The 14169-nt window shown below is 46.7% G+C and overlaps 1 protein-coding gene across 4 annotated transcripts in view; it reads left to right on the top strand.

Moving 5' to 3' along the window:
* The window catches only part of LOC119399838 (BAI1-associated protein 3), a 501956-nt gene that overhangs the window by 126736 nt on the left and 361051 nt on the right, over nt 1-14169 (top strand). For all 4 annotated transcript variants that reach the window (XM_049417861.1, XM_049417862.1, XM_049417863.1 and 1 more), the window contains exon 2: nt 4833-4976. In XM_049417861.1, coding sequence (XP_049273818.1) covers nt 4833-4976 — 144 coding nt within the window. The remainder of the gene's footprint in view (nt 1-4832; nt 4977-14169) is intronic.

Here is a 14169-nt window from a genome sequence, read left to right on the forward strand (position 1 = left end):
AAAACCGAGAGCTCTTCCATCACACGCATGAAGTGTTGCCATCAATGATTTGAACGAGGAACCGTATACGGCGCGTTAACTTCGAGCTCCTCGTTTCGTCCTTAGCATGCTTGTAGCTGTTGGTTTTGCTTTGCGTATAAATACTTCGTTCCTTGTGAGGCAGAAGCTTAGTGGAAGATGGAAGCCTGCAGAGATAACACAATTCTTGGATAGGCGATGTCGCTGGAGGCAACGTTTCGGTGAATGGTCTTGTCGTCTTCCGGGCCGGAACTGCCTACAAATTTTTCAGCGTCTCTTTTGGTATAACAGCGCTAACGCTACGCTCGGGCCGTCTGTGAGCTGATAACGAAAAAGTGATAAAGAATAAATCCTGCGGTAATGTCGTTCTTGTGTAGGCCTTGGTGTGGTTGTAAATCCCACGCCTAATGAAGGTCCATTACCGTGAAACTTGAGTAAGTGCGTAGCACGGGCAATCCAGCGATTGCCTTGGCGCTTGCCACCGCCTCGTCAATCGCGCGCTTGCCGAGGCTGTGGCGCCCTCTCTCGCGCGGTGCGGGTATCAGCCGCATATTTCACAAGCGTTTTTCGTGATTTGAGGTAAAATTATTGCTATTAATTCTTGGTTATTTCTGCGGTTTATGTTATCCTAGACATTGTTACTTTATTTTGCACTGATTTTGAACATTGTTAGCCTTTTTTTTACGCCTGTATTGGCCACTGCGTGACCACGCGACACGAGACGACGGACGGACGACAATCCGGGCCCCTAAAGTGCTGCACACCTAAAAATATCTACTCATATTGGACCACAATAAAGTTCTTTCATCCATCCATCCATGTCGACATTGGGGATGATCGCCTAGTCGACGACACGGTATACAGCGCTATAGTTCATTCACGCGTAACCAAACGCGTAATGAAATGTCGTCGCTCGGAGCATATTAGCGTTCACGTACCGCATAAATAGGCAAGCGGGGGCCTTATACAGAGAAGTCATTTCGCTGGGAAACTAGAGCTGTAGCTTCATTAACTGCTTGCACGGCAGTTACTCGACTCACGAAGAGCTTTCACCGGCGCCAAATCGCTTGTGACGTCGATGATCCGCGAGAGGAAGTTTGCAAGCCGTCGAGGAGGCGAGCGAGCAAGTCAATGAGCCCCGGACGTACGATGCTCAAAGCTGCTTTACTAGACGTCGCGACGCACTCTAGCGGTCATTCGTCGTCGGACGCTTACGCCTTCGTATACGAACGCAATGGCGTGCAGGAGAGGGAGAGCTTAAAGGAGAGGCACGGGTCGGCGGCGGTTCTTCGGCAAAAGGTTGTTGTCCCAGATGAACTTAATCCGTTCTTCTATAACTGCGTCAATAACTGCGCGTATAAATAACTTTTGATAGATGTATGGATGGATGCTACCAGCGTACTCTTCATAACGGGGCGGCGACCCTTGCGCCACCAAGCTAAGAAAGGAAACCTACTTATTAAAATTCTTCTAAATCGGCCTATTGTCTTGTCTACTTCACTTAAATGGTTCTCCCTGTACACACGACTTCGCGACTTACACGGCTATACACAACACGACTATACAACGGCTTCGCGACTAACTCTAGCGGCCATTCGTCGTCAGACGCCTTCGTACGTAAGTTATTGCAGGGGAGAGAGGGGTAATATGTGAGGCGACCGTCGGCAGTGGTTCTTCGGCAAAGCGGCTTTATCCAAGACGAACTTAATCCGTTCGTCTATAACAAGGAGGTCTATAACAGTCTATAACTGCGTGTAGCTTCGGGTATACCAGTGCCCTGCATCTTCAAATGGAAGCACTTATGTTTGCGTTTCATCATTCGGACGGTACTTGCATTATTATGAGCCGCAGTTATACTGTAGATGTATAAAGGAAGCTATTTAAATGTATCAGAGTCCTTCGACCGCGCCAGTCGTTAGACTATGTCTCGAAATCCGTACGTGTGCAGGCATGTTATGTGTGGAGGTTACCCGTGGTGGCAGCTTAGTATACAGGCTGGGGTGTTACCCTGCTAAGCTCGGGGTTGCGGGTTCGATACGATTGGCAGAGAAGAGAGAGAAGATGGCTTTCGCCTTCGAGTAGTATTTGGCAAATGCATAAAGGACCATGCGACTTCTAGCTTCATGGAGGAAAAAAAAATCTAGGAGGGAGCGTCACGAGACATGCTTCAAGCCCAGCAAAAAAAAAAAGAGAAAAGAAAGCAGAGCATGCTAGGGATTCTTTCATGAGCATCAAGCACGAGGAGGTAGCGGCGTCAGAGAAGGTTGGCTTGTGAACTCTAGGCACTCTCTCTCCTACTTCTTTCCTGCCATGTTTAGCTTACTTCTTCACCGGCTTGCTTCCGGCGGATATCCGCCGCTGGATGACGCGCATGATAACACTGAAACTTTTGATCGTTTTGTTTGATACTTTAACCTCTGCATCAAGCCTCTCGCGGCCTCCGTGACATCAAGTGGGTGCCCGGCCTTCGAATGTCAGTCGTAAGAAAAGTGCAGTTCTTACTTTTTTTTTCTTTTTGCGGGCAAGTCGTCTGTTTTGATACGAACGAGCAGACGACGCTGGCTGGCTGGATGCATCACACGAAGTGTTCTTGATGAACACTCTGGTGTTGAAGTTACTTCAAACTGCCATGGCTTCTTCAAAGTGTGTATTTATCCTTGGAAAATCGATCAAATAGGCGCGTTTAATAGTGACTTTATTATTATTATTATTATTATTATTATTATTATTATTATTATTATTATTGTTATTATTATTATTATTATTATTATTATTATTATTATTATTATTATTATTATTATTATTATTATTATTATTATTATTATTAATCTCTGTTTTTGGATGACCCAGGTGATGTGAAGCTGAAATATTCAGATTGGGGCGTTCATGAGTGCTCATACGTTCAACTTTTCCTCGATATCCCGTCTCGCTAAAATAACTGAGCCCTCGGCAATGTTACGACATCAACAAATCATTTTGCTGGGCAAACAGTTCAGCCGTCTCCGCACGTGGTCTGCCACGTCATCCCGAGTACGTCAAGACTCCGAGGCTCTTGAATTCGCATTAACTCGACTTCAAGCAGTTTCAAGGACTTCCTTTCTGTTTATTTTTTATCGTCTGCTCTGAACGATACGCGATATTTTGCGATATGCGGTGGCGAAGAAAAATACGCAGATGCTTCCAGTGCAACAACTAAAAGAAAAAAGAAGATAATAAAATGCAATCAGTGTTTCACGAAAGTGATGTTGTCGAGAATACTATTATTGAGAACGTCGCCTAAATCAAAGAGTACTACATTACTTTCTTCGTTTTTTTAATGTTTGGTATCCTCTCGGGCATGGCCGGCGTCAGAATGTTTTTCCTGGAGGGGCTGGCAGGGAAGCGGGAACTTACGCCTTGTGGAAAAACTGTTATGACGCAAGGAATTAAGACGGGGACGAAGCGAAGACACGAACTGACACGGGCGCCAAGTTCGTGTCTTAGCTTCGTCCCCGTCTTCCTTGCGTCATAAGTTTTTCCTCAGGTAATGAACCAACTAGCTCAGCAACAAGCCCTGTATGCCTTGAGCTTTGAGTATGTTTGCTCTTGAGGGGCGAGAGGAGGGCAAGGTGGGAGGCAAAACTTTTTTCTTGGGGAGGGCGCGGCACTTTTGCTTTCGCCACACTCGATGCTTGGTGCGTTTGCACTATGAAGCGACTGTTTTTTTTATTGTGTTGCGTGTTATTCCTCCTTCATTTGAGTACATCAACACCTTAATATATTAGTTTTGTTTCAGTGTTCTTTATTTTTGTTTTGATTTATTTCGTATGATATTTTTAATTTTACATTCATATTTTTCACCGTTCCATAAAAGGCGTACAACTTTGTGGAGGCTGGCCTGACTTCCTGCAGTAGCTGCATTCGCATCGAGAAATAGTTCGGCGTTTTTAAGAATTGTTACGGGAAGTTATTGTTCATTTATGCTTAGTAATAAATGAACATGTATTGTAGGGGCAAGATGGACAAGCCGTGGTGGTACGGCTGTTACTAAGTCGTTTATGCTAAATTTGGGATTCGTTGCCTATAGTTTCGGATTATCAGTTGCAGCCCTTCGCGGCGCCTTAACCACAAAGAAAAAGAGAGAGAAAAAAACGCGCGAAGAGTTACGTTTTTGTAACCTAAACTCTTGCCCACGGCTCATGAACCGAAAATGAACCGACTACAGTGAGGGGCCCCGTAACTTTATCATAACAGTTATCATAGGCGTGCGGCGGCCGAAACGTATGTTACGGGTGCCCAAACCGAAAGTAAAAAGAGTGCCTGTTACTGCTTTTGGCGACTCCAGACTTGTCACATATAAAACTCTCTTTAAACACAGTCACTAAGAATATTTTGGAGAGTCTGGCCTCCCAAGACACTCCGAAAGTAGTATAATGATCTCTAAATATAGTTAACGTGTACATTTAAACACGGTTATTTACCGAAAAGAGTAAAAGGCTATTTTTTTTTTCATGGAGTGAAAAATCACGAGCCGACCACACAGGCCTAAGAACAGCTGCATTGTTATTAGGTTTCGCCACAGTGCGTGTGTAAGAGTCGCCCCGTCACTATAGGGCAGTTGTTACGTGACGGGCTCTTCAACGTAGTCAGAGCGAAACGAGAATACACGTTCTCACTGTTTTCTTTTTTTTTCTGTTAAGATATATTTTACTTCGTGGATCTCTGTTTGTACAACTTGATCTGGTTTATTTCATGTTTTCTTTTGTTTGTTTTCTTTTCTTTTTTCTTTTCGCGCACGCGCACTTCGGTGCTGCTCGTGAAATGTACTACACAAGGTGTCGGAGGGCGACGCTCAGGAGAGGCGAGAGCAGCGGCGCCGAGTGGCGGAGCTTCGACCACGGCCGTCCGGAGTCCGACGAGGAGAACGAACACGACGGAGAACAAGCGGTCGAGGAGAACCCGGAAGAGGTCGACCCAGGGTTCGTCTCTACATGACGATTATATGCTAACGCTTTTAACGCCAATAGCATTCTTTGGATGGCAAGCGGAGCTTTAACCGTGAAATCTTTTTAGCTTCCCTTGGCGGCTGCCTTCATGTGACCAAAAGGCAGCACCGTTATCCGGGCACTCGAACAGAATTATACGGACACTTAAAAGGAGACATCCGGGATCTCAAACGAGGTCATCCGGGCACTCATACTAGATCATCCGGGGCATTGTGGCGAGAACGAAACGAGACAATCGGGCAACCAGCTAAAAGTTAAAACAGCGGTCTTCGGGGTCTTCGGCTGCCAACCCTGGGCTGCATTATATACGCTAGTTACGGCCCAGAGAAATCACAAAAGGTATTGCTCCCGAGAGCTGTCCGTTCATACTATCACTGAAGCTGCAACTTCTATAGCAAAGTCGACAACTGGGCCAGTTGGTATGGTTCCATTATGGCTAAAGCAGCGCAGACAACAGAAACCAAGCGCGTGTTGTGTATCTTTCTTGGTCTGTATTAGTGAGCACTAACAGACAGTAATGCCAAGGAAAGTATAGGGGATGTTATTACTGGTAAATGTAAGGTAAATGTAAGGTAAATGTGAAGAAAGCAAAGTGGACGAAAAGATAGCTTGCCGCGGGCAGGGACCGAACCTGCGATCCTTCGAATAACGCGTCCGATGCTCTACCAACTGAGCTACCGCGGCGGCCATCCCCCCGTCCACTTTATAGGGTGTATATGTACATTTAAACGTGGAGCGTCAGTCAGCGCCGCCAGTAGCCATGACGGCGAGTGTGGAACACTCTTTTTCTGCCTGTTGGCGTCACGTAGCACGTGAACTTATTACGAGCTGGCAGCTGACCAATAATCCCTCGCATACCACCTGAAAGCATCAGGTCTGCCAGCACGAGACCCTCGCTATGAATGAAGGAAAGAAGTGTTCATTTTTAAGGGCTCGTTTTTCCTAGTTATACGCAACATTAATGAGCACTGACAGACAATAATGCCAAGGAAAGTATAGGGGATGTTGTTAGTGCTAGGTAAATGTGAAGAAAGCAAAGTGGACGAAAAGATAACTTGCCGCGGGCAGGGGCCGAACCGGCGACCTTCGAATAACGCGTCCGATGCTCTACCAACTGAGCTGCCGCGGCGGCCATCCCCCCGTCCACTTTATAGGGCGTATATGTACATTTAAACGTGGAAGCGTCAGTAAGCGCCGCCAGTAGCCATGACGGCGAGTGTGGAACACTCTTAGATAAATCTAAGATTTATCTCACACTGTGGCATGAAACAGTGGCGTCCACATGGACCAGTACACAGTGTAGTGTGGTGTAGTTTGGTGAGGCGTGGCTTTGCGAACATGCACAAGATACTGAGTACCACCTCCAACCAATATGTTTTGCCGGTAGCCATTTCATGCTTCCATGTATACTCTCGATGACGGGAGAGCCAGCCATTTTTTTCCTCGCTAATCGAGCAGCTTTCGCCTGTTCTGAGTGGACGCCGCTTGTCCCCCCTTTTTGCCCGCTTCTGATTGGACGCCGTCACCGAGCTAGCTGGCTTCTTTTCCCCTTTCGACAACACCAGACGGCGCTGTCCTACGCGTGTCCACCGTGATGGGGCAAGTTTTAATTGAAGTTGATGATATCCAGCCGGGTGTAACTTTGGCCACGAGCCTACGCGAAGCACTGGGTTTTAGGGACAGCAGGGGAACAGTGAAAATGACCGGCTTCAGTGATCAGTGAAAGACGGTTGTATGATCGCCGATGGCGGATAAGCAGGTAGAAAGCTTAAAATTTGCTCGAAAACCGAAGTTACTGTAGCCTAACCGCACAAGGTTAAGCTTTGAATTTATTGTTTTTTTAGGGAGGACGAGTCAGACAGGCAAGACGTTAGCAAGCATTAAAAGTTGAGGTTCGTAGCTCACAGTTCACCTCGCTGTTACAAAGGGGCCACTCATATCATCCATCCATCCATTCGCCCGCTAAGCGGGCAAATTCGGAAGGGACGTTCGCTGAATGGCCTACGCCATGGTCGACATGCTTTTGCGTTTTACCTCATTTACCTCATTGTTGCCGACTCCGTTCTACGCAGAACTACGCAGCGTACGAAGTAACGATACTTGGCTATAACTGAGTGGAAAGGTATATTTTATTAAGAGCTCAATTCTTTAAATAAAGCAAACCTCTGTACGCCTCCTTTACAAGTGTTTCCGGTTTGGTGCGTCACCCCATAGGCGTCCGCACTGTGGGGGAGAGGGAACGGTGGGGGAGGCAGCGGCCCTCCCCAATCATATACGCAGGGTTACGTGTTTTCGGATTTTATTTTTCTTGAAATGCGGAGGGTGTTCTTCGAAGCCTACTTTTTATATTGGCGGAAATTCGACGTTCACCGGAGTTTATTTCTCGTAAATCCCCAATTCTCTGAAATTCAGAGTTTAATTCTGCATTGTGCTCAATACTCCGATATCTTCCATCAAATGATATCTGAACACGAGAACATCAGAACGCACGAAGCGTAGTCTGGCGCCTCCCGTATATGTAGGGCTCCGTGCTTTCGGTATAAATTCGAAAAAAAAAAAATCCGATAAACGCTGGCTTGTAAAATTTTTGACAATTTGGATTTATCCTATAGACTGATTTTAATGGCCAATATGGCCTTGTTCCGTTCTTTATCGAAATGGCATGTTCTAAGCTGTCATCGATGCATCGCCCGGTTTTGCCGATATAAACTTTACGTCACGTCAGCAGTATCTCGTAGGCCGCACGTATCGCACATTTAACAAAGAGCTTGTCTCACACGGAGCGAGAGACGTCAGCCTATGTGTATACCGTCCCCTGGCGGCACTGGTGTGTGTCCGACGACATCGAATATATGGACCTCGTAAAGTACGCTTGCGTCTATTACAACAAGCTTTAAAGCTATTACGCACAAACTTAGGTGTTTTGTATTCAGTTGAGTATTTTGTCTTGTGTGTACATGTTTGTGCGTTCAAACCCCCCAGACAACTAAAACACGGGTCGTGTGTTCTGATGTTTTCGTTTCAGATATCGTTTCAGTTAGGATATTGGAGTATTGGAAATGATGTAACATTAAACTCAGAGTTTCAGATATCGTTTCAGTTAGGATATTGGAGTATTGGAAATGATGTAACATTAAACTCAGAGTTTCGGGGAATTGGGGATTTACCAAAAAAAATAACCTCTGAAAAATGCCGAGCTTAGGCCAGAAAATAAACTCCGAAAAATAACCCTGAGAATTTCAAAAGAAATTAACTCCGAAAACACGCAGTCATAAACATAACTTAGTACATCGAGAGTGAGATAACACAACATTAGGGTAGAGTGACCTAGAATAGGGGGAGTGTCCAAAGCGCCGGCTCCCGCGTGGGCCTTTTGCCGTGAACTCCCGCGCCGCGCCGCTGCTGCGCCGGACCCGTGGGCTTTCCGCGCTCGGGAAGCGCGCGGAAAGCGAGGGGCGTCTGCTACGCGCTGTAGTTTTTTGCGCCGCGTTTCCACACAGGGCATTTGAAGCCTACTTAACTTTTATAATGCGTTGCGGAATGGAGCTTATCCTCTTTAAGTATTGTGTTAGTGCTGGGGCAACAACAGGATGCAAAAAATCCTGTGTCAAGCGGCATCAGCGTGGCCTAGTTCCGGTCACAGAGATCGAGAACGTTAGTGCATGTGTAAAAACGCGCAAAACGGACACGCACAAGCATGAAACAAAAAAAAAAAACATTACTCGCATAACGCATGCACGAATTAAGAGTAACAAAAAAAAAAGTAAATTGCTCGCGCAGTCAGCTGAAATACTTGCGCGCAGTGACCGCTTCACACTACGAGCGTTTTACTCATGGTCGCCACTGGTTTGCTAGCCTTATGCACACCGCTTTATTCGACAATTCATTATCCTCCACTAGCTCTTTATTATGGACGGAGCACACCGGGAAGACGCAAGTGAAACAAAAAAAGAAAAAAAAAAAGAGTAGAGACGGCCTCGCAATGCTGTTGGCTTATGTTTTTGCTTCTGAGCTAGTGTACAACAAGGCTCACCGTGCGCAAACATTTGAAAGAAAAGCAATGCCAGGTAAACTAACTTTATTCCACAAGATTTTGCATAAAAGGCGTAATATAGAAAATGCTTTACAAATATCCAGATATCATGAAACAAAGTTGCAAATGCCCGCATTCCTGCTGTACAAGCTGCCTGAACGAAAATACAGTAAGGAATTGACAAATAGAAGTGTAATATCTCAATCACTTCAGAAAATTGTTGAAATGCAGAGATCCCTTATGTACCTAGGCTGAAAAAATAAAAATGCAACAGGCGGTAATATATATATATATATATATATATATATATATATATATATATATATATATATATATATATATATATATATATATATATATAATCGCCCGTTGCATTGGATCGCTGACGTCAGTATGAAACGTTGGCGCGAGATGCGTGCATTGCTTCAAGTTTTCACCATACGAAATGAAAACAGTTTGAAACAACTTATTCTCAACGTCAGATGTTTTCACGGTTCTCGGAGGTTAGCGTTCGCCCAGTTCAGAGACTTTACAAAAAGATGTGGACGAGTAGTTATAATAAAATACAATTGTTTCCGCGGCAGTTGAGTGCGCGCTAACAGGGCACGCGACCGCAATTTCCCGCTTTTTCCTGATGACCTCAATATAGCGTCCACCACAATTTCGTGCTGAAGCTCCGGAGTACTTAAATAGCGAGTCTTGTCACCTCTTGAATAAATATAAAGAGATGACCAGACAGGTAAAGCAAGCCTCTTTTGTCCCGCAGACGCGTGCAATCAGCTGCTCTGAACTGAGAATCACGTTTGTTTTCGGGCGATCGCTTGTAACGTGAAGTGAGGCATACACGATGATGCACTGTTATCGTTTCATTTACTTTGATTTGTCTTGTTTTTTTTTTAAGGTAGAGCCTTAGATGCCTCATCAAACACGAAAATTGACCGTCAGCGTCCCGCGTAGCCAACACGAGTAATGCACAATATCATCACGCGATGACGTCGACAGAACTTGTGACGTTACTATGACGTCATTCAACGTGACATCATATGATGACGCTATCACATTACACGGTCGCTTTGCATTGCCTCCGTGATCGGGGGCCGGCAATGTACACAGAGGATGATGTAAAAGCAGGTGAGGTGCAGAAAACTTGCAATTCCTTGGGTCGTCGGCAATCCGAAAGCACGTTATGTACAGAAGGAAGCTTTCGGAGAGGGGCGAGGGAGGATCAATGCATCGACTGACAAAAAAATGGCTTTCGTTTTCGAGTCATCTCAGGCGAATGCATAGGAGGAGGAGGAGGAATAAACTTTATTATGAACCAGCAATTTAGGTTCGTTGGCCTAGGCCTCCCACGTGGGGACGTCGAGGTCTTGCCTCTTCGCCGCCTCGCGGGCTTGCTGGATGGCCCATAATGTTTTTTTTTTTTTTTTCATGTAAATTTTTCGCATACATTTTACCTATGCGGTCAGTTCTTCAAAATGTATGGGTAAGTCTAACATGTTTACATCGATACAGGTGACCACCACGTTTTTTTAATAACCTGACGGAAACAAATCGTCAGACCACACATCGTCATAATTATTTCTGGTTACAGAAAGCGGGTTTGCGCGCCACACACCATATCATTATTGTTAGTCGTTACGCAATTGACAAGCATGTCAAGTTAATGATGCCATGACCTATCGGTCGTGTTGGGCATACGTACATTCGTGCCCCTCCATGCTAATTTCGTGTATACCACGTGAACGAGACGCGAGTAATTTTTTACTTTTGGTACCGCGGCCACGCCGACTGACACATTCGGCTTCGCATGAAATGGCTTGAAACAGCAGAGCGCCGTAGGCAGCCTTGTAAAACAAATGGAATGCACGTAATAAAAGATAGGACATGAAGGGTGCAAACGTGTTAGCATGCATGAGATAGTTACTATACGTGCATTATGTGCTACCGTTCTCCTGGTTATCTCCAGTTTATTCTTTCCTGCAGCAAGTTTTCGTTCGTCATTCCAGACGAAAGTAAGTTAAGCGCCTTTTCTCACGATGATGTGCGCGCAGGATGCGTTCCTCAAACAGCCGCGGAAGTGTGGAGCAACGCGGTGACAAACCAGCTGAAAGAATATATACAAAATCCCCGTTTCACAACACACAAACAAACGCGTTTTCTGTGTGATGAGTCGCTGCTGTGTTATGTTGCAGTGACGCAGTATTAAATATTGCCCGAATTTCCGCAACTTCAGCTAATATGGGCCAAAATATCACGCGCGTAGCAGACGCTCGCCGGTTTGACGCGGCTTCCGCCGCGGAGAAAGCCCACGGGTCCGGCACGGCAGCGCCGCGGCGCGGAAGGGCTAGGGCATCATAACTTAGGCAAAAGTAATACTTCAGCTTGAAACAGCTAGCCTTTATCTTCAAATGTGCGTGGTATCTACAGTAGCAGAGATGAAAAAAAAGTCCAGCCAGCTCCATTTCGCGAACACTGACGAAACAGTGAAGCTGATGCCCCTCCTTCATCAGGCTATCGTACTTCTATTTTTTTTTTTTTGTGGAATAGGTTTTGCTAAGTAGACGCAGATTTGGATATGTATTAGTCTGCAGCTGTCTCCAGGCAACCGACTGCTCTCTACTGAGGTGCTTGTGGGGAGGAGGGTAAATGCTCCTCAGGGCTCTTTGGTGTTCTAAAATTGCTCCATAGCGTCTAGTGACTGTGTCTGGTGTAGTCTGGTCCCCCGTTTCTGTGCGCCCCCCGGTTGGCTAAAATGCCCGCTATGAGGGGAACACCCAACGCTTTACCACGTTGCATAGGCCTGCCAACACTCAAAAGTGGTGCCAATAAAGAACATGCCAACACCGGAGCAGTGGGAGGCTGCGCTGTCCTGCTCGAAGCCTGAAGAGCAGCTCAAGCTGATTGACAGTGCTCGCCATATGACAAAGGCCGCAGCTACCCTGGACTGAGGCCTCCACCTTTGCCGAGAGAATTCCTTTGCCAGAATAAAGGCTTTCATTCATTAATTATCCGAAAAACACGTGAGCCTCCCCATTATGAAGAAGTTACTACAAGGTAATTCAGCGGTCTCAAGCTCACCTCAGCTAGCGGGCCGCAGGCCGCATTCATTCATTCATTCATTCATTCATTCATTCATTCATTCATTCATTCATTCATTCATTCATTCATTCATTCATTCATTCATTCATTCATTCTATGTTTTTCAAGTCTTCCCTTCTTCGGGAGCAGTCTCGGCCATTATAAATGTGCAAACTCACAAAGAACCAACACCCTCCTTTACGCTCCGCCGAGACACACTCTGACCTACTTCTCGCAAAACGGCTGGATTCCTCCGCTGAGCCTCACTCTCGCCCCTCTTGACGCTCCTCTCATTGCTTCACTCTTTCCGCAAGGCCTCACTCTCCCCCTTCCTGGCGCGCCTCTCATTGGTTCACCCGTCAAGCTTCGCCCTCGCCACTCTCGGCACGGCGCAGCCCTCCCCTCCCCAGGGAGCCTCACTTTCTCAACACTGCGTTGCCACATGATCAGCGCTACGCCATCGGACGGGGAAGCCTCGACTAAAAACAGCTTCGCTGTTAAAATCTTCGCTTTGAACGGAAACCAGCTGGCATGACTACTTTACAGAGTTAAAGGGCCGGCGCTGCGATGTTCTGTGAGTGGAGCTTATATTATTATATTAAGGCGAAACCCTTAAGTATGCTGGCACTCCAGTGCGCGAGGCTTGTGCGAGACCTTGCGAGATTTTCGAGATCTTTAGTAAGGTCTTGCGAAAAAACCGCGTTACTATGTGCGAGCGGTGACGTCACCATGTGACATTATCATGTCACTGATCGTCAAAGGTTGACGTTATCATGACCTCATGAGGATGTCATCGAAGGAGATCGCCGCTGGCTCCAAGGTGGGCGGATCACGTAGGCAGTGCAAAAGCACGCTCAAGACCAGTGTATATAATCGACTGTGAAGAAAAAGACGAAGGCGGTTTTCGTGGTCTTTGGCGAACCCGTAAGGGGCGGCGTCAATTATTCACAGGTTGTAATCTACTGTAGTATCCGCGTATGCGTAGGTGGTCAACTGATGCTATACGCCAGGGGTCTGCAACCTGCGGCCCGCGGGCCGCATGTGGCCCGTGAGGCGATATTATGCGCCCCCCAGCAATACTTCAGAACACCCCCCCCCTCCCTCGCCCTCCCCATGTAACCGATGAACACCTCCGCGACTTTCTGTGTCTGTCGGTGAACAACCCTGATGCACATATTTGCAAGTTGGCTTAGAATATTCAGCGCCAAAAGTCGCATTGAAAGATTTCTTCTTTAGTTTTTTTTTTGCTTGTATAAACTATGTTCATAAATTGCAACCTTGTGACATGCGTGCTGAAAATAAACATAACTTCTATTCCAGTTTTGAACACTTGTCGATTCGCCGAATTTTTTTTTCTCTTTGCCTGCGAAGCCCCCGCTCCTATTTGCCATGAGGCTGCCGCCGTGTCGGCTTCATAAAAAGTTGGCGACCCCAGGTACATGCGATTTCTGATTAGTATTTCAGTGATCAGTGTGCTTTTAGATGCGAAGCATCTTATAGCGGAGTTCAATCCGGTGTGCGGCGTGACCACCCTTACTGCGCATGCGCGAACCCTAACCACATACCTCCTCTCCACACACCTCCTCAACTCACCCTCTCCACTCCCTCTCTCTCCCTCCCGTTTCCACTTCCCCTCCTCTTCTCCATCTCTCCACTTCCCCTCTCGCGCGCCTCATTCTCTCCTGCGACGAGTAGGCAGCAGCGACGCCTCCGGCGTCTCGACGTGGCACGAGCGGCCAATGGCCGCCTCTGCTTCTGTGGCTCTAGACGCGGGGCGCTCGTGCTCTCCTTCCCTCGCTGAAGAATCTCACGACGACACCAACGGCATGGACTGCAGAGAGGCAGACGCACATAATCTTGCGACTTTGCGGGAGTCGAATACCTCGGACGCCGGCAGTTCCACGCGGCGGGAGCTGTATGGAGACTGGAAGACAGTGCTGATTCTACGCCAGAGGAAGGCACAGGCTCGAGAACGCAAGAAAAAAAAATTACACCATCTCCTGCTCAAGCTAACCATCTCCCCGCTGCTTCGCATCCACACGTGGTTCCCTT

This window comes from Rhipicephalus sanguineus, chromosome 7 (assembly GCF_013339695.2).
Source record: "Rhipicephalus sanguineus isolate Rsan-2018 chromosome 7, BIME_Rsan_1.4, whole genome shotgun sequence".
NCBI classification, from domain to species: Eukaryota; Metazoa; Arthropoda; class Arachnida; order Ixodida; family Ixodidae; genus Rhipicephalus; species Rhipicephalus sanguineus.